The sequence below is a fragment of the Engraulis encrasicolus genome, chromosome 7 (genome assembly GCF_034702125.1).
Source record: "Engraulis encrasicolus isolate BLACKSEA-1 chromosome 7, IST_EnEncr_1.0, whole genome shotgun sequence".
NCBI classification, from domain to species: Eukaryota; Metazoa; Chordata; class Actinopteri; order Clupeiformes; family Engraulidae; genus Engraulis; species Engraulis encrasicolus.
The window spans coordinates 56,770,414-56,789,042 of NC_085863.1; the positions used below are offsets into that span (position 1 = coordinate 56,770,414).

Sequence of the window (18,629 nt, forward strand, 5' to 3'; positions counted from 1 at the left end):
ATGGTGATAAGTTGTTCATCAAAAACACTGCAAGCAACCAGTTTTGTTTCCCTGTTAAATTTTGTTTGCAGTTTTTAATAGAGCTCGAAATAAATAAGCTGATGTGATAATGCTGATTTGTCTTCAAATTCATCTTAGAGAACAGAGGGCACACAGGCTGCTTGCAAATAGGGTGTACAGTGTTACAAGTCAGAATCAGATCACACATTTATTTTGGAAAAAACTATGGTAGTGAAATTATCAGTGACACTTCTGATGTGTCCATAGAGTTTTTTCCACACTTTGCCGAAGTCATCCAATTCCAACATTGCAACATATTCTACTCTCCAAGAATGTCTTAACCAACCACCTTTTAGCCTTGAGAGCCTGCCTCATCCCTTAACATATCTGCAAAGTCAGGAAATTTGAAATGTTGCTTGCTTGCCAAATGTAGCTATGTTGCACCACACCTCATGTCAGCAATCAAACCCATAGCTTTCGATGATGACTAACTGAACTTTCCAAACACAAGAGAAGTCTCAAACCACATTGGATTCACGTGGACATTCATTTTAAGCCAATTGAATGGCAACTCATGCCATTAGTAAGTAACTGATCCCAAAAATAAAAACAAAACTTTTAAAACAAATTAATGAAACACGCAGTGTTCAATTCTTTGATCCTGCAGTGATGGATGGATTTGTGCCAACACAAATGGATGGATGGATTTGTGTCCAGTTGTCCCAACACAGTTTTTAAATGGCATGGTACAACAGACACTACTAACCCATATTTTCTCTAAACAAAGGATTGCTTATATGCAAATCTAGAGTAGAACATAAAGCTTTTTCTTTTCACTTCTTTTGCATTGCCTTTTCCACTGGTTTGAAACCGTTCCAAAAACCCAAAAGAAAGTGGTGTGATTATTTGATCATTTTCATACTGTAACCACTAAGGATTAATTATATAACATTAATGTCAGGAAAATATGAACGTGACTGCATGACCAGAGGTGATTAAAAAATCAGTTTACTATTAAACATTCTTTTAAACAAATACACTTGTCTGAAGACTGAAAACAGAAAAAAGCAGAGGCAGAAATACAGTTCAGTGCAGACTGTGTTTTTGTTGCTTTTGTGTGGTAGTACACTGTTATTCCGGACTCTTTGACATGTTCCTAATAGTCCGATGCTTCTGCATGCTTCCTTCCCAGTCCTGACCGTTAAACTTTTCTACAGTCACACTGCACACTGTGCCCAAGTCCAAACAATGTGGTGCAACTCCTAAAAGGTTAAGAAAATGAACAAATGAACAAATCTCAAAAGCTATCACCAACAGTATACATAAGAAACATGTTTTCAGTATTGTTCATCCAAATTCAACAACTTGATCAATTAACATTTTTGTTTTCTATGAAGTGTCCAAATTATATTTCTCACCAAAGCCATCTGGGTTGGAACGTGGTGTGTAGAAACTCTGTACCCCACAGGTCTTACAGAACGTGTGCTTGGCTTGATGTGTGTTGAAGGTGTATGTGGTAAGGCTGTCCAATCCCTGTCAAAAGTTAAGAGGGATGTTTAACCAGAGAAAGTCCCAGTAAATAACATGATATCCATTTTACTCTATTTTTTTTAAATTAGCATATATACAATATGACTCCACATACTTAACTTACCTGTAGGAGTTTAAAACGAGCTTGAGGGACTACAAAATGGAGGTTCTGCTTTTTTGTGCAAATGCTGCAGCTGAAAACACAAGAAGAACATCTCTATAGTACCAAAGTAGTGGACAGGCTTAAGAAAAGGAGGTAAAAAAACATCTCACATTTTGCCACAATGTTCTTGTTTATTAACATCACAACCTGACAAGAATAGTTTTTTGCCATTAAGTGGGTTTGTCTACTGTACTTAATTTACGAGGTTACTTGTTTATTGTTTGAATAAAAGACTCACTTGCATTCAAACACGTGTAAGTCAGGGGGGCTCCAGACCTCAAAGCGGACCGCACCGCAGTGGCATCCTCCTGTGTGCTTCACCAGACCCTCTTCTTCCCTGTGTGATAGCATTCAGACGAATAAAGGATTATTGTTATTGCTTTATTTCTTTGACAAAATAGGTGCAAAGGCAATGCAGCTACATGTCACTACTTTCAAATGCAGCCTAATTGTAGATGTTTTAAAGTACAGTACAAGTTTACGCCTGCTTTTGACAGCTCCTGTAGGCCTCAATCTAAATTATTCGGTTTCATTCTGAACAAATGTCATATATTTAAGAAGTGGTAAATGTAGCTTTCCTGTCTATTACAATAGGTGTTTCCAATAGCACAGTCGATGTTGTTTTCAACTGTTCATCCAAGTGAGAACATGTTCCTGGAATCAGTGACCCTCTGAAACACGTCTGAGGAATTTGGGAAAACCAGATGATGTATGTCACTCGTGACAGTGTTACATGTTCTGTTGTCCTGCTCATGTGTTTTCTCTTGCATAAATCACTGTAAATGAAAGTGCATGAGTCACAGACCCTATCCACCTGGGAAAGAGGGATGATCTTAACCCCAAAATGATCCAAACTATCAGAGGCCCCTCTAAGGCTATACACTGTAAACCTCTAAGACTTACTGTTTAAATGTGTTTGTGAGTGTATAAAACAGTATACATGCTTATAGGCTAGTACAACGCTTTTGTATGTGGTTAAACAAGTATGTTGTAATAAGCCTTGTGTGGGTAACTAACTATTACTGTATAATGCACCACAATTAATTAACTCACAAAACCTTGGGTTCCTTGAAAGGCGCTATATAAAACCAAGTTATTATTATTACTATTATTATTATTAACCATGATTTACTTAGGACATCACCATTTTCAACTACAAAGCAAGAAGACCGCTAAAAATGCTGAGGTCAGAGGTACAAACTGAAAGTTGCGGCAGGGGTGATGGCTAGGAATTTCCAAAGAGTGTCCTAGGCATTGCGCAATCCCGGAACACCCTGCACTACAGCTGAAGCTGTGCTGTGTTCCCTCCATTGGCTTGTTGGGGCTTAGAGAAAACTGGGAATTTCCTCAGATATTGTGTATAAGTACACTAGCTCTTCTACCACGTCCTCACACCTTCAGAACAAAGCAAGACTTCACTCGAGCCAGTCAAGCTCCACTGAAACAACTCGGCAGCAGCAGCAGCCATGCTCTACTTCAAGACAGCAGCTTGCATAGCCTTCCTGGCCATTCTGGTGATGGTTGCTGAATGTAGCACTGGTGGAGGAGGTATGTCCTGTCTTGCACTCAATAATTCTTTGCATTACTTTCTATGATGTCAATGCGTGCCTTTAATGTAGAGCTACTACTGAAGATATTACAAGCAAGCTACCACGTGTTGGCTTAAGGTTGCCATGCACATGGGAAGGATGATGTTTCATTACATTTAGATAATGTTTTAAAGTTTTGTACTTTCAAGTGAGGAACAAATATCAAGCTTAAATTGCATATGACACGTTGAGAGGAGAACTTGATGGACAAGCAAGGGTAGGGATAAAAATGTCAAGTTTTTTAAACCCAGGAAGACACGGCCCCTGTTATACATTAGCTGTTACCAGTATGACAAAGACCAAGTCGTAATGTATCATTAAAGGCCCTGTGTATTGTCATGGTGGTGGTGTAGCACTATGGTAGTTCAGTTTTTTTTTAGTTCAGTTTATTACTACAGCATTCCACTGGTGGAACGGTGTGCATTAAGGGGCTACGGAAATTATATTAACCAGTGTCGCCAGCCAATGTTATACACTGACAGTTTATGGTTACACACTACTGTACATGTTGTTGGATTTTGTCGTTGCTATATATACTGTAAATTGGGTCACTTTGAACCATTCGCTTATGTGCAAAAAAGTGGCCCATTTGACCGGAATTCACCCCTGTGTATATATTTTATTTATAAGGTGGTGCCAAGCCCGCTCATGAGCTGACCAACAAAGGTGACCTTCAGCGTCTCCTGGGCTCTAAAGTGGTCAATGCTGAGGTCATGAAACGACCTCTGGATGGCTGGAAGAAAGAATATGGCATCCTGTCCCACTCTGGAGTGAGGTAAGAACACTTTACATGAGGAAATAAGCCATGTTGAACAAGGGGGCTATTCCATTAACATGGTTATTTGCTAACACTGGCCAAGTTAACTTACAGGTGGTAAACCTGCTCATGGAAAGTGTAATTTAGTTAAGAAAGTTAGGACTCTTTTAATGGATGATTTACCACTACCTCAAGGTTAACTTAGCCTGCCTCACAACTGAACCATGGGAGTATGCCAATAACCTGGCAGTAATCCAGGTTAAATTTAATCTTGAGGTAGTGGTAAATCCTCTAATACAAGAGCATGGGTTGCTATTTTCTTAATTAAATGACACCCGTGGGCTATCTATTAGCAGATTTACCACTTCATGAAGGTTAACTTACTCAGTTTTTTTTAATTTAACCATTCCAAGCTCTTGGAATACCAAAATTGGTTTCCCATTTAACTTTCCCATTACTGTATATTATATACTTTGTGTCCAAGTCTGAAAGTACCAAGGAAGTTGAATTTGGCTCTTATACATATCTTTATCTGATGATGAAAAACGTGAGACCTGATAACTAAACTTATTGGGTTAGCAATAGACCTCAATTTGTTTCAGTAACTGTGTGAATATGAATACCAATGATTACCAATTAATTACACAAAAAAATATCTGTGTTTCCAAACATTTTAGTCATTCTGCTACACTCTACACACAGTTACCAACTGAAACCAATTGATAATTTCCCCCTGGGATCAATAAATGATTAATACTCTACTCTACTACTCTAACCTTATCCTGACATAACTTGAACCTCTTGTGCAAACATCAGGGTGACCCTGCAAGATGGCTCCCAGCATCTGGTCCACAAGGGCAAGGGCGTTGGAATAAGCACCCAGACAGTCGTAACAAATGCAAACAACATGAGTCCAAAATGGAGGGTAAGTCTTCTTTACATTCTTATTTGTGAACCATCTCGTCTGCCTGGCTACATTTTACATTAAGATGTCCAGATGCAAGAAATGCCATTACAATCACTGATAGATGTAATGATGCTAGTTTTTTGTCTTTATATGCTTGAAACGCATGTGACTCTTCTGAGATGTATGGACTGACAGCGGGTTATCCATATCAATCTATAGGCAACCGGTGAGACAAGAAACTTTGGTGGACAGAAGTCAGTGTCTGACTTCATCAATGCTGGAGGAAAGCGGTACAACGTCGCCGCTAGCAACTGCCATATTGCCACTAGAAACATGATGCGCCAGCAGGTGGGCCCCCGTAGAGTGGGCAGGCTCTCGCGAGTCAGCCGGAGGAGGGGCTGAGCACAACACCAAGTTCAATTGAACAAAACACTTAGCGCAAGTCAGCTGGGGTGGTATTCCATGAACATGGTTAAGTGATGAACCTAGCCAAGTTAACTGACAGAAAGTGGTAACTGCTAATACCGTAGATAGACCACTGGTGTCATTAAGTTAAGAAAATGAGGACTCCAAGCTCTTCTAGAAGATTAACGTAAACTGATTTACTGCTGAGACAAATTCTTGGAATACCCCTCAGGACAGGCTGAGATGAATCCCAATTTCAATTGAGCAACACTGAATTAATATCATTTGCTGTACTCCCGCACTGTTTACATTTCATCAGGTCTTTTTTTTTTCAATTGAGTGTTAGACAAAATGTGTTTTTTGTTGGGGTTTTCAAATAAGCCATGTTTTGTACACTAAGGAATTGTGAAATACTTGTCTTTGAGATGTTAAGATTAATGAATAAAAGTTTTTAAAAAGTCATAACTTCTCTGTGTACTACGCCTCCGGCTGACATGTGCTACTCATTGCGTCACTGTGTGTTTCCAGTAGGCAATAAGATCACAAAAGATTGGGATTAGTGTTACATATGTGCATTTTACAATAATATCACATTTTCACTCTTTGAGTGTGAGACTTTTAAGGTTCTGGCTACAATATTACCGAACAAACATAAAATACTAATCAAAACAGTCATAAAGTCCTAGGGCATGTCTTGGTATGCAAGTCCAGAGTTTAGTTAGGGCATATAGTCACACAGGTCCACAATTTGGTAAGGGCACAATCAGCTGTTACCATGGCTATTTAGCCTGCCACACATCCCCTTGGGTTGCTGAACTGCTACTACAGCTGCATTTACAGTGCACACATGCATGGGCTTGCTACTGCCAATGTACTAAACTTGACAAACCCACCTAGAAGGCAGAAAAAAAACTTTTGCCAGGAGAGTTAGTCAAGTACTGAACCATTGGAGTGACAGCCCCAATTGCCATTGTGACATACAGCACACGGTGCACACAACAAAATTGCATGCATGTCTCACCCATGCAAGGGGGCAGCTCAACAGGCACCCCAAGGGAGCAGTGTAGCAGGACGTGTACCTTACTCATGGTACATCAACCATGGAGGAGGATGGAGGAGAGTGATGGCTTGATGCTGCAAAATTTGGTGATAAATTGACAGTTGAATATGACAGAAAAGATGCGCTCTCCCAGCGGAAGCGCTTTCGCTGTAGATGGATGGAGGTTACGTGGCGCTATTCCGACATGTCGCTATTCCGACATTGATGTCTATTGTCGGAATACCGGCGCGAGTTATGCAATTTCTTTGGTTTGTGCTACGTTGCTCAGCTTTTACTAAGTTTAGGGAGAGTGCATACAGTTACCCTAACCCTAACCCTGACCCTAACCCTAACCCTAACCCTAACCTTACGGTATGTCGGCTGTCGGAATAGCGGTATGTCGGAATAGCGGTATGTCGGAATAGCGATTGCCCCCCATGGAGGGAGGCGGGGCTGGTGTGTGCAGTGGACTGCGAGTGGACTGATGCTGAAAATTCTGTGCTGAGTGAATGAGTGGACTGGCGGGGAAACTGTTGTGCGTTGGGTAGTGGAACATGCTAGCAGTCGCCTCGCTAGATGCTGTGGATGTTATGGAGGGACTGTTTTAACGGCAATGTGTGTGGAACATGAAATGCGCTTGGCCCTATATGAAATAACCTCGTGGTTAGGCTAATGGCGTCACCGGCGGCGACCAAAACCGTCCAAACGTTTCCCCCTTAAGTTCCAAACCTTCCCCCCAACAAAACCCGACACAACAAAGTTCATTTTAGCCATGCTCAAGTCCAGAATCAGTATTGTATGCGTGTGCGTCAACCCTCATGAAGTTTGCGATCGATATTGTTTGTTATTTTTGCCATTTAGTTAGGCCTATTTCTTTGTATTTTTGGGTATTATGACATGTCATTGGTGGGGGTGTAGCCTATGTAGGCCTATTTTGATATTGTTTTGGCCAATTTTAATTCTGTAAATCCCAGAAAGGGGCGCAAAATCTTTGCAAAAAATGAAAAAATGCCGCCACAAAATCAGGCATTTTGACCGCAAAAATCACAGAATCCCAGCGCGAAATCCTGGAGGGACTGATAGGCACATACATACATACATGCATATAAAGTGCCATCATAGAGATACTCTGTGCATATCTACTATAGCCTCCTACACACATACATACATGGCATTACAAGGATGGTAGTTGTTACCGACCTGCGTTCAGTAGGTAAACAGAAACAGGGACAAAAGAAAACCTCCAAAACCTTTTCTTGTTTTTAACTGGTACTCTGAATCGCCTGCCAGAGGGTAGCAGCTCATATTCTGGGTGCAGAACATGTGATGGATTCTCAATTATTTGCAAGCCTAACTAGACTCTTCATATTGCTTGGAGGGTGGGGTAGTCCCTCAACCCCACTACCTTCAGTGCAGAGCGGGTCAGTCTGTCTATTTGACACTTCATTTTCACTGTCAGGTTTCCAAACCACACAATGATTGCATAGCGTATTACACTCTCAACAACAGCATGGTAAAAAAGTAACATTATCCTAGTACAAACACCCTGAGTCTACGTAAAAAAATTGAGTCTCTGTTGGATCCTAGTACACACATTGTTAACATGAACATTCCAGGACAGATTATTATCAAAGTACACCTGAGTAAAATTGGTATCACCAATGACTAATGTGGTGTGGTCCCCTACATTACTAGGGTCAAAGACCATTTCCTCTGTATTCTTGGTGTTAACCGTAAGGTGGTGCTCCTCGCACCACTGCACAAACCTATGCAACCAACCAATCAACTTATCTGGTGAAAACCATATAACTTATTTCTTGCAAGTCATTGCAAATGTCATTGACAAATTGCATCAGTTTGGCAGATTAGTAGAGGGACTGTACCAAACAGTGATGTCAACTAAAGGACGTTGTAAGTTAATCAAATCACGGGTCAAAAAGATCAAGGGGAACTGACAAAATGCAAGCATGACAAATTGAACATGCACTTGCAGGAAAAGAGTGGGTAGGGTGCCAATTCTGTGCCAATCAACTTATCTGGTGAAAACCATAACTGTTTCTTGCAAGTCATTGCAAATGTCATTGACAAATTGCATCAGTTTGGCAGATTAGTAGAGGGACTGTACCAAACAGTGATGTCAACTAAAGGACGTTGTAAGTTAATCAAACAGCAGCCTACTACAATATTTTTGTATTTGGCAAAACAATCACGATAAACCTAGTATGGTTTGAAGATTATGAAGACAAAATACAGTGCACTGAATGTCATGTACTTGATGGGATGTTTCATTTTACAATATGTTTTATCCAAAGCAAATAATAAGTGGAAACAAAGATCAAAATCTAGAGGAAAGCTAGAATGTTAGGTTTAGAAGAAGAAGACAATTTTTATGAAATGTTGCCGGGCTACGTTGCGAACATGGGTAATTTATCATAGATACAAGGCAAACCATACTGTTAAGGTTATCATTAATATTGCCATTATCATTAGGCCCTATTATTATTATTATTACCGGTATTATGGTATTATTAGCCTATTATTATTATTATTAGGGCCCGAGCACCGGAGGGTGCGAGGCCCTATTGTTCTTGCTTTGTGATACATTTTTCCCGCACGTCGGGCCATTTTTGAGGTGGTTGCCATGCGTAACTTTGAACGAAACTTGGCACAGGTGTTGGATATGGTGGCACGATGGACTCCAATAAAGCTCAGCCCCCAAATCGACCGACGGGCTCAGTAGCGCCACCTTAAGTCATGGGCCTATGGGGCGGGACCGGCATAAAGTTGAAGCTACGGGCACCAAATTGTTTGTGCTTGTATAACTCACTAGGACAAGCAAAAAAGTCTTTAAGGTGCCATGGCCACACCCAACAGAAAGTGAGGTAATTGGAGCTAAAGTTGAACTTTTGTCAACTTCTGGCATACGACAAAATTGTCATACCATGAACTTTGATGTACTTGTCCTAAACCGTACAACTGTTTGGTTTCGTTTCAATTTGTAAATGATCTTAAGACATCGCAGAAGATATATTGCGAAGGAATTTTCAATATGTTGTAAGAAAACAAGATGGCGGCTTGATGTATTCTGATGAAAAAATGACCAAAAATGTGCCTCCACTGTGCCCTTTCTGAGGGGGTTGCCATGCATATCTTTCAAAGTTGCTTTGCACTGGTGTTTGGTAGGACACAACGTACCTCTCAAAACAAGCCCCACCCCTAACTCAGGACATGGGCTCTGTAGCGCCCCCTTAAATCATGGGCCTATGGTGTGGGACCGGCATAAAGTTGAAGCTACGGACTCCAAAATTTTTTTGTGTGTGTATCTCACTATGCCAATCAAAAAAGTCTTTAAGATGCCAAGACCACACCCAACAGGAAGTGAGGTAATTGGACTAGAAATTCAACTTTTGACATACGTCAAAATTGTCATACCATGAACTTTGATGTACTTGTCCTGAACCGTAAATCTGTTCAGTTTCGTTTCATTTTGTAAATGATCTTAAGACATTGCAGATGATATATTGCGAAGGAATTTTCAATATGTTGTAAGAAAACAAGATGGCGGCTTGATGTATTCTGATGAAAAAATGACAGAAAATGTGCCTCCACTATGCCCTTTTTGAGGGGGTTACCATGCATATATTTCAATGTTGCTTTGCACAGTTGTTTGGTAGGACACAACGTACCTCACAAATTAAGCCCCACCCCTTAGTCAGCACATGGGCTCTGTAGCGCCCCCTTAAGTCATGGGCCTATGGGGTGGGACCGGCATAAAGTTGAAGCTACGGACTCCAACATTTGTGTGTGTGTGTATCTCACTAAGCCAATCCAAAAAGTCTTTAGGATGCCATGGCCACACCCAACAGGAAGTGAGGTAATTGGACATGAAATGCAACTTTTGACATGCGACAAAATTGTCATACCACAAACTTTGATGTACTTGTCCTGAACCGTACAACTGTTCGGTTTCGTTTCAATTTGTAAATGATCTTAAGACATTGCAGATTATATATTGCGAAGGAATTTTCAATATGTTGTAAGAAAACAAGATGGCGGCTTGATGAATTCTGGTGAAAAAATCACAGAAAATGTGCCCTTTCTGAGGGGGTTGCCATGCATATCTTTCAAAGTTACTTCACACAGGTGTTTGGTAGGGCAGCACCATTGAGAGTAAATAGAATGGAGGCCAAAATTCTATTTCATTGTTGAAGCCAAGTTGGAGCCAAGGTTGGACCCAAAAAGACCAAAAAATGGCCAAATCCCATTCATTCCTATGAGAGACATAAAACCCTGTATCTCCCTTAAATGCCACTCCAGGGGGATCATTTTTCGCTCAACTAGTAGGTCCCCTTGCTCTCCAACTTACCAGGGTGGTGATTTTTTGTGGTGATGTTTTATTTTAGAGAGATATTAAAAGTTAAATTGACCAATGAGCATCAGAACATGGTTTGATTGACCGTTAGAAGTCTTGTTGTTGTCCAATCAGCACCTGCGTTTGGCGTTGCTAAGGTGGAATGTAAGTTGGAATGTTCCCAAATCTGGCTTCAAAGCGTTGAATGGCAAATAGCGTTGATTTGGCGTCCATTCTATTTACTGTCAATGGGCAGCACGTACCTCTCCAAACAAGCCCCGCCCCTAACTCAGTACATGGCTTCTGTAGCGCCCCCTTAAGTCATGGGCCTATGGGGCGGGTTCAGCATTAAGTTCAAGCTACGGACTTCAAATTTTTTATGGATATGCATCTGACTAAAACGAACAAAAAATGTCATGCAGTGACATGGCCACGCCCAACAGGAAGTGAGATAATTGGACCTCTTATTGAAACAGGAAGTTGGCTTCTATTTTAGTTTGCAGTGTTTTTAAAACAGTGCAAATGCATGTGTTCATGCATATAATGAGTATAAACCTTTTTCTATATGCCTACTATGGCAACCTGGTATAGCGCCACCATATGGTAGGCAAATGAACTGCAGTAAAAGTGGATGTCTTAAATATCTTTATCTCGTGAACCGAACGTCGTAGAGACTCCATTTTTCTTTTGGGCTGGATGTGACGGGATTTGGGGCGATATGCCTTGAACCGTAGGTGCGAGGGCCCGTCATCGCCGCTCGCGGCTTTAATTATTATTATTATTATTATTATCATCATCATTATTATTATTAGTAGTAGTAGTAGCAGTATTGCTGGTTTTATGTTCGTACCTACGGTCTGTCCCACTCCCACACTTACATTGCCCATCAACCATGTGTTCAAATCTTTGAGATTGAAAGTTCAAAGGACAAGTATTCATCTTTTGTATATCTGAAGATAATGGGTGACCTGATAACTAAACCCTTTGCCGTAGCAAGAAGACCTAAATTATGTGTATGTTCCAATTTAACATGGTATTCACAAAAATAAATTTGTGCTGTCCAAACAAAGTAACATTTGTATCATTCTGACAGACTAAAGATACAGCAACCAACTGCAACCGTATCCTGATTCAACTTGGCCTCTTATCCAAACACCAGGAAGACAGATCCAGACATACAGCTGATCCACAAGGGCAAGGGAGTTGGAACTAGCTCTCAGACAATAGTGACAGATGCAAGCAACATGAGTCCAAAATGGTATCCCTCCATGTGACTCATCTGCCAGTTCAGATCTAATCAAATAATACTATGAACTATCTACAATTGTGTAGTATAGCAACTAGTGGGTATTTCCTTCACATGAATCTTCAAGACATACTGTCTGTAATCCTTTTTCCATCCAATTCTGAAGCGACTTGTACCTTGTGTCGATTTTATTTAAAGCGACAAAAGTCGCACCAGAACCGTTTTCCATCAAAAAAGTACTTGAAGCGCATTGAAGCTACGTCACAATGCCTCTCGTTAATCCACATATTTCTGTCGCGCTTGGTCGTTTTCCATCCACTGCGTCGCTCTTTTAGAATGTTTGTGTCAAAAGAAAAATAGACTTTATCGCGCGTGAGAATATAGCCTTGACCGACAAAACAAGATGGACAGTCTACGTGTCGTGTTATTAATAATCAATATACTATCCGCAATAATTGTGATCAGGAAAAGGATGACAGTCCGGAGAAGGCGACTCGCATAGCCTAGATGTGCTTTTCACTAGTACTCGCAGATCGCTAACCTGGCAGCACCAGGTGCTGTTTATGGTGGGAGATGGACGTGCCAACATAGCCTACGGAGCGTCAGTTTATGACAAATTTTCGAGTTAGCAAACATCTGTTTCGAGAGAGGCTATGTGTGCTTGTAGAGCCACATATGAGGCCTGACCCTGCGAGCAGGGAGAGCAGAGGTGTCGTTGGGGAAACGGGTGGCAATAGCACTTTTTAAGTTAGCTTTAGGCACTACAAAACAATTGCAATTTTACAAACAGCCCCTGGCAAAAAAGTATGGAATCACCTGTCGTGGAGGATGTTCATTCAGTGATTTTAGGGTTTTTTATTTATTTATTTTTAAAGAAAAATGATGAATCACAGACCCGACCCAAAACTGCCTAGTCAGACAGACACAGAGCAGCATACAGGCCATCATACTACAGTAGGCCTAGACCCGTGAGAGCAACACCTCCCCGCCCTCCATGGCCAACCCCTGTACCTGTCCTGTCTGAAAAGGACTAAAACATCAACTGAATGAACATTCTACATGACAGGTGATTTTTTATTTTGTCTGAGGTTGTATGCCTATCACATGGTAAAATTTGCAGTCTCAAGTCAACACTGCTTAGAGCATATGGTCCCACTCATTTTAGTGTTAATGTACTGTTGAATTAACACTTGAAGAGTTGAATTTAACATTATAAAGCAGAGGAGAAGATCCCGAGTCAGCTGAGGAGGACACTGAGGCAGCGGCAATAAGAGATACCCTGATGCGTCACCTGATGCGTCACATGCATTTGTGAAAGAATTCACATCAAGTGAATATGTATATTAAAAACAAACAAACATGGGCATTTTTCACAAAAATGCATTTAATAAATATTCATAATTAGTATTAAATATTAAATAACATTAAATGGTAAGCCCACTTGGCTGCTTGAAGAGGTAATGGGCGGGTTATTCTGATGCTCCAAACTGGCGCTTGACGGACGTTCTCAGATAAGTTAGCATCTCTCCATCTTCCTCCTCCTGCCTCTTGCCTTTTCAGTAAGTCCGACAGCTGCTGACTCTATGCAGCTAGTACAGACTTTTTCTTCAGTGGCCTGCGAAACAGGCGACTACCTCCTGCTGCAGCTGGGGTGGGGCCTGGGGGCTCTGAATCCTCCATGGTCACTTGTCCACTGTAGTCTTCTATTACATGAGGAAACACATAAAATACAAACACATTTAATTAAGTTATCCGAGACATGGTATTACACTAGAGTTTTTTTTAATCCAAGTTAAAGGGTGTCAACTAAGCTTGAACATATTAGCCTGAAGTAAGCGTGAAAATATTCAGTTCCAATGATTTAATGGATATCAGTGTTAAGAATATTTTGAAGCTGTTTATCAAAATGACACCTCAACCTCTGACAAGAGAAAAGTGAGTACACCCCTATTTGAAAATGCATAGAAAGGTCTTCAGTGAGGCATGATTTGGTTCAGTGTCACGGTGCTTTGGACCATTTCTTGTGGACTGATAAGCCCAAGATAAACAATTTTGTTTTAGATGGTGTCAAGTACGTGTGACAGTACCCAAGTGAGTAGTTTGAAGACAACAGTGTGTTTTGCCTCTAGTGAGGCATGGTACTGGTACTGACATGGTTTGACATGAATGCTGCCAACATTTGGATGCTTAAAATACAGGTAAGTTAAAGTGACTAGTGAGAGCGTAACTTTTCGACCCTCAGGTCTTAATCAGGCAAAGTGCATCCTTGACAAGCAGAAGGCCTACCATTACTATGAGTACCAAGAATGAAAGAAGTGGAGGGCATAGTGTCGGTGTCAGACAAGTCACCTAGAGGCAGTGACCGAGGCAAAAGGTTACTCCAGCAGGAGACCTTTTGCATATGTACTATTTAAACATGATGTCCCCCAATGGTCTTATTGAAGATTTTGACATCAAACCATTCTTGTACATCTAAATTTAACAAAAGAGAAGCAGTGTTGCAGATTTTATTCACTTCACAGGACTATTCTATTACTCTTTCACTGGATTAATACTTTTATTGTCCTGCACCTGACTCTTTCTGGGCATTTTCGCATAGGGGTGCCGGAGTACTCACTTTGGTCAGATGTTGAATTGTTTAAAAAAAAACAAAAAAAAACAGAGAAATGTGTAGGCTACTCACTTTTGTGATACACAATATTAGCATGAATAACATGACATTCAAAAGCATGATGATCCTGACTTACCAGCACCCTCTTCTTCCTCATCATCTTTCTCGTCTTCCACACCAGATTGGTCATCAGGGGGAACTATTTGTACAGAGCCAGACGAACAATGTAAACAGTGAGAAATCGTTTATCAGATCCATAGCTTCATTAGCAAAAGTCAGTCCTCGTCTTTCTGTTTACTTAGCTACTGCGCTATGTCTGTCTGAGTATCGTGTCCTGTTCGATACAAACATATCATTACTTGTGCGAGCGATATACGAGGGGGGAAGATTACAAAGTAGACCTAGAAGACATTTATGTAAACAGCTGTACTACCTGGAGTCTTTTATGTGACACCTGAGGAGGGCTATCTATTAGCAAGTTTACAGTAGCAAGTTCCCCTTCGGATAAAGTAGCCAGGTTAACACTAGCCTACATCAACAACAATTAATCCACTCACCGGTGCTGTCAACAGCAGAGGACCTCGCAACCACGACCGGCCTGGCACCCAGTAGCTAGCTGGTCCATTTCTTCGAAAAAATCAAAACAGCGTTTTCCCCCAGCCCCATTCCTTGACGCCTGCCTTTTCTCGACCAAACTTAGCTTTCAAATTCTCGCGCATATAATAACAGCACTGCGCATGTACGAACTTCCTACGTCGCTTTAACGCTTTTCCATCAATTTTATGTCGACTTATCTCTAGCCAATCCACCTTTTTAGAGCGATATAAATGAGGTCGACAAAGCTGGCGTTGAAGCGACTTAACCGCTTTTCCATCACTTGTGTCGCATCAACTTTTTAATGCGCATTATTTTAAAGCGACTTTATATTGGATGGAAAAAGGATTTGAGAGACGATTGTTTTTGTCTTCAGGCAACAGGTGAGTCAAGAAACTGACTTCATCAGAGCTGGAGGAGAGAAGTAAAATGTTTAAACAGACAACTGCCATTTCTCCACAAATAGGATGCGCCAAAATGGCCAACAAGATGGGGGCAGTTGCAGAGACAGCACGTCCCAAAAGAGCAAGCCCCCAAAAAAGCAAGCCCCAGAGAAGCAGGCACAGAGAGCAAGAAAGCATGTGAGCGAGAGGCTGAACTGAAGATGAAGTTGAGAAGAGCAAATCAATCATGAAATAATTTTCTCACAGAGAACATTATGTTCTGTTAATGTTTTGAAATTCTACTTGCTTATATTGATATTGATGCCGTTCAACTGCTCATTAGGCCTAGACAGACCCATTTTCCAGGAGTGTGAATATGATTGGCCTAAGTGTTTATTACAGGTTTAGAACGCACACTGATATGAAATGTGACGAGTAAATTTACGCCTAGATGCTGATTCAGTGGTGCGCGTTTACACTATCCTTCCCATGAAAGGCTACACAACCCTGATATAAACCGACGAGACTATAAATAACAAATAGCCTACTGCACTGCTCTTGGATCATGGAGATCCCTCGACTCCCCTTCACGTGGTGAACTAAAACAACATACCAATGTGGTGGAAACAAAAAACTGTCGTTGTCATTGCAAATGTGTCATGGACACGTTGCACCAGTTCGACGGGTTAAACCGTGCATATTGATACTAGTGGTTCGTGTCAGCAGCCTACCTTTGGCTCTGCACTGATTGCGCCATGAACCTTCCACAGGGAAAAGACAGCGGGATAAAAAGTTCTAGGTAATGCTGACAAGTACAAGCACGTGTAGCCTAATTCAAACTTTCTTTAACGACGTCTGTATTAAACATCGAGGTCAAAAGGAGGACTTCAAACTAGGCTACGCAAGCAACAGAGGCACGCGCGTTCTTGGAGAATCCTCCAGGCACGCGGCGGAAAAAAAGTAGATCAGGTGATAAAGTCACGTGGAGCTGTTTTCCACCAGCGTCGGGTCATGTCCAGACAAGTTTTCGGTGTGCTTCTGGCAATGGCATAACTAAAACTGTTCTGTATAAAAAGAAAGTGTGCAAACTTTGTTGTCTGCATTCACAAAATAAGTCAAAAGACAAAACACAAGCACTTAAACAACATGGAGCACAAGTTGGTTGCCTGTATCCGAACTGATATCTTAATCATTTCAACTACATGTTATTGAAAGACTTCCCTAGAACGTAATGGACATAGTCAACAAGGAGCAACTGTGTAAACAGGGTTGCCAAGTTCCCGAGTTCCAGGCACACCCTGAGACTGAGAGACGTGGCACCATCAGCCAGTCACAAAGCTGTCATGTTCTGAGGCAAAGGTCAATTCAGTGACCTAAAAAAAGACAACCGAACCACACCTAGAACAAACAGGAAATATGCTAGGGGAACAATCACACAAGGGAAGCCATTGACAAATCTGAGATTAGGCTTTAAGTAATTGTTGTCTGACAGGACATTTTGAAGTACCTGTAGGCCTACCAAAGGTTTCATTTAACAAGGGGTCGGTGTGTGACTATCTTTGAGTAGCCTGGGCCAGGGGTTCCCAAACTTTACCATGACAAGTCCCCAGCCAAGTGCCACAGTATTTTTTTTCTGTGCACCCCTTTCACAACCATAGTCAAGTCTGTGAGTTTGCCCAACAGATCTGCCTGGCCCCCACTTTGAAATTCACTAGCTCAGGCCATGAGGGTTTGGGCCATATCATGGAGTTTGGTGCATGTAGATTTCAGGCTATTATTTGTTTGTTTGCCTCTGTGTTACTTTCAACTATTTTTCTGACCCGTATGCTCCTTAATATATACTTGCAGTGGGGGTGGGTAGGCCTATCGCATCAGGTTTATTTTGGCCTGACCTACATTACAGTAGGCTAGACAGCGAGTGGCAGCTTGGCACGACTGGTGTAGGCTATGCTTACATGGATGGACACGTGCTGGGGAAAGAACACGTGCCGAGTTCCATCCATTACAAACAAACAAAATGTTATATTTTATACTTTGAACGTAAAATAGAGTGAGAAAGAGAAGTCATGAAGTTTAGATCTAGAGAATATTCCCTATATTAAGCATATGGCTACTCTGCCACGATTGATTCACTAAACGTAATGATACGCAGAGGTGGAAAGAGTACAGAAAAGTAGTACTCAAGGAAAAGTATCTTTACTTTGCCTAAATCCTACTCAAGTAAAAGTAAAAGTACTTATCTAAAAATCTACTCAAGTAAAAGTACTTCACTTAAAATGTAATTTGAGTAAAAAGTACTTAGTTACTTTTAATTAGCTTTCCTCTTGAGAATGTCATGTTTATTTTTCTTGAATATCGTCCTCCATAACCTCTATCTCTTGCTTGGCACCAGCCATCATCCAATACATTGATACAAGATAGTAAAATAGTGGAAATGCTGTGTGCCATCCTGCACAGTCTTTCATTTCTGGCGGATTGTGGCATTATTGTGCATGGCATTTTGTCTCTCAGTCATTTTTTTTTACTCAGTACTCAGGCCAGGTTCCAGTGTAATTGAGTAAAGTAGCCTACTTGGGTCAAAATGTACTCAAGTACAAGTAAAAGTATTAATTTAAAAAATTACTTAAAAAGTACAAAGTATTCATAAAAGCTACTCAAGTACAATATTGAGTAAAAGTAATAAGTTACTTTTCCACCCCTGATGATACATTGCAACATCAAGCTCTGAGATTGCCCAATGTCAAAAACTGCCCTCTTATTTCCTTCTTGAGAATGTTGTTATGGTTCTCACCAACTGCGACAAACATCAACTCACCCAAACACTAAACCAGGCGTTGCTTGCTTTTCCTTCTCGCATTTTCTAGGCTCTTCCCGTAGGCCTACTTCCCGATCAGTGCGTATCATTCCGCACAAACTCGTGTTTCATATCAAATGGCCACTTTATGTGGTTACTATAAGGTAATGTTACTTTATTCAGCACGTAACATGTTCAACTTGCATCCAAATCAACTTCAATGCATGCCAAAGGATGAAAAATATAGGACTGTTTTTAGC

The 18,629-nt window shown here is 41.0% G+C and overlaps 1 protein-coding gene and 1 long non-coding RNA gene across 3 annotated transcripts; both read right to left on the reverse strand.

Moving 5' to 3' along the window:
* Positions 1-992: 992 nt before the first annotated feature.
* cenpv (centromere protein V) lies at positions 993-18,587 on the reverse strand. Of its 2 annotated transcripts, none has more exons than XM_063204091.1 (5): positions 18,391-18,587; positions 1,932-2,030; positions 1,655-1,724; positions 1,419-1,533; positions 993-1,262 (listed from the first exon to the last, which is right to left on the reverse strand). In XM_063204091.1, exons 1-5 carry the CDS (start codon positions 18,477-18,479, stop codon positions 1,132-1,134), a joined length of 504 nt encoding a protein of 167 aa, XP_063060161.1. In that variant the 5' UTR covers positions 18,480-18,587; the 3' UTR covers positions 993-1,131. The 2 variants fall into 2 exon arrangements, with proteins under 2 accessions (XP_063060161.1, XP_063060162.1); XM_063204092.1 differs by lacking the exon at positions 18,391-18,587 and adding an exon at positions 16,307-16,535.
* On the reverse strand, positions 12,144-15,533 carry LOC134452317 (uncharacterized). Its single transcript, XR_010035429.1, has 3 exons — positions 15,156-15,533; positions 14,735-14,797; positions 12,144-13,690 (listed from the first exon to the last, which is right to left on the reverse strand). It is a non-coding gene; the product is annotated as an uncharacterized LOC134452317 (long non-coding RNA).
* Positions 18,588-18,629: the final 42 nt, after the last annotated feature.

Excerpts from the sequence above, each read along its gene's own strand:
- cenpv (XM_063204091.1), bottom strand. The coding sequence starts at position 18,479 with ATGATACGCACTGATCGGGAAGTAGGCCTACGGGAAGAGCCTAGAAAA. Across the intron at positions 1,725-1,931 it reads TTACACGTGTTTGAATGCAA|CTGCAGCATTTGCACAAAAA; the intron begins GTGAGTCTTTTA and ends TTGTGTTTTCAG. Across the intron at positions 1,263-1,418 it reads TTCCAACCCAGATGGCTTTG|GAGTTGCACCACATTGTTTG; the intron begins GTGAGAAATATA and ends TTAACCTTTTAG.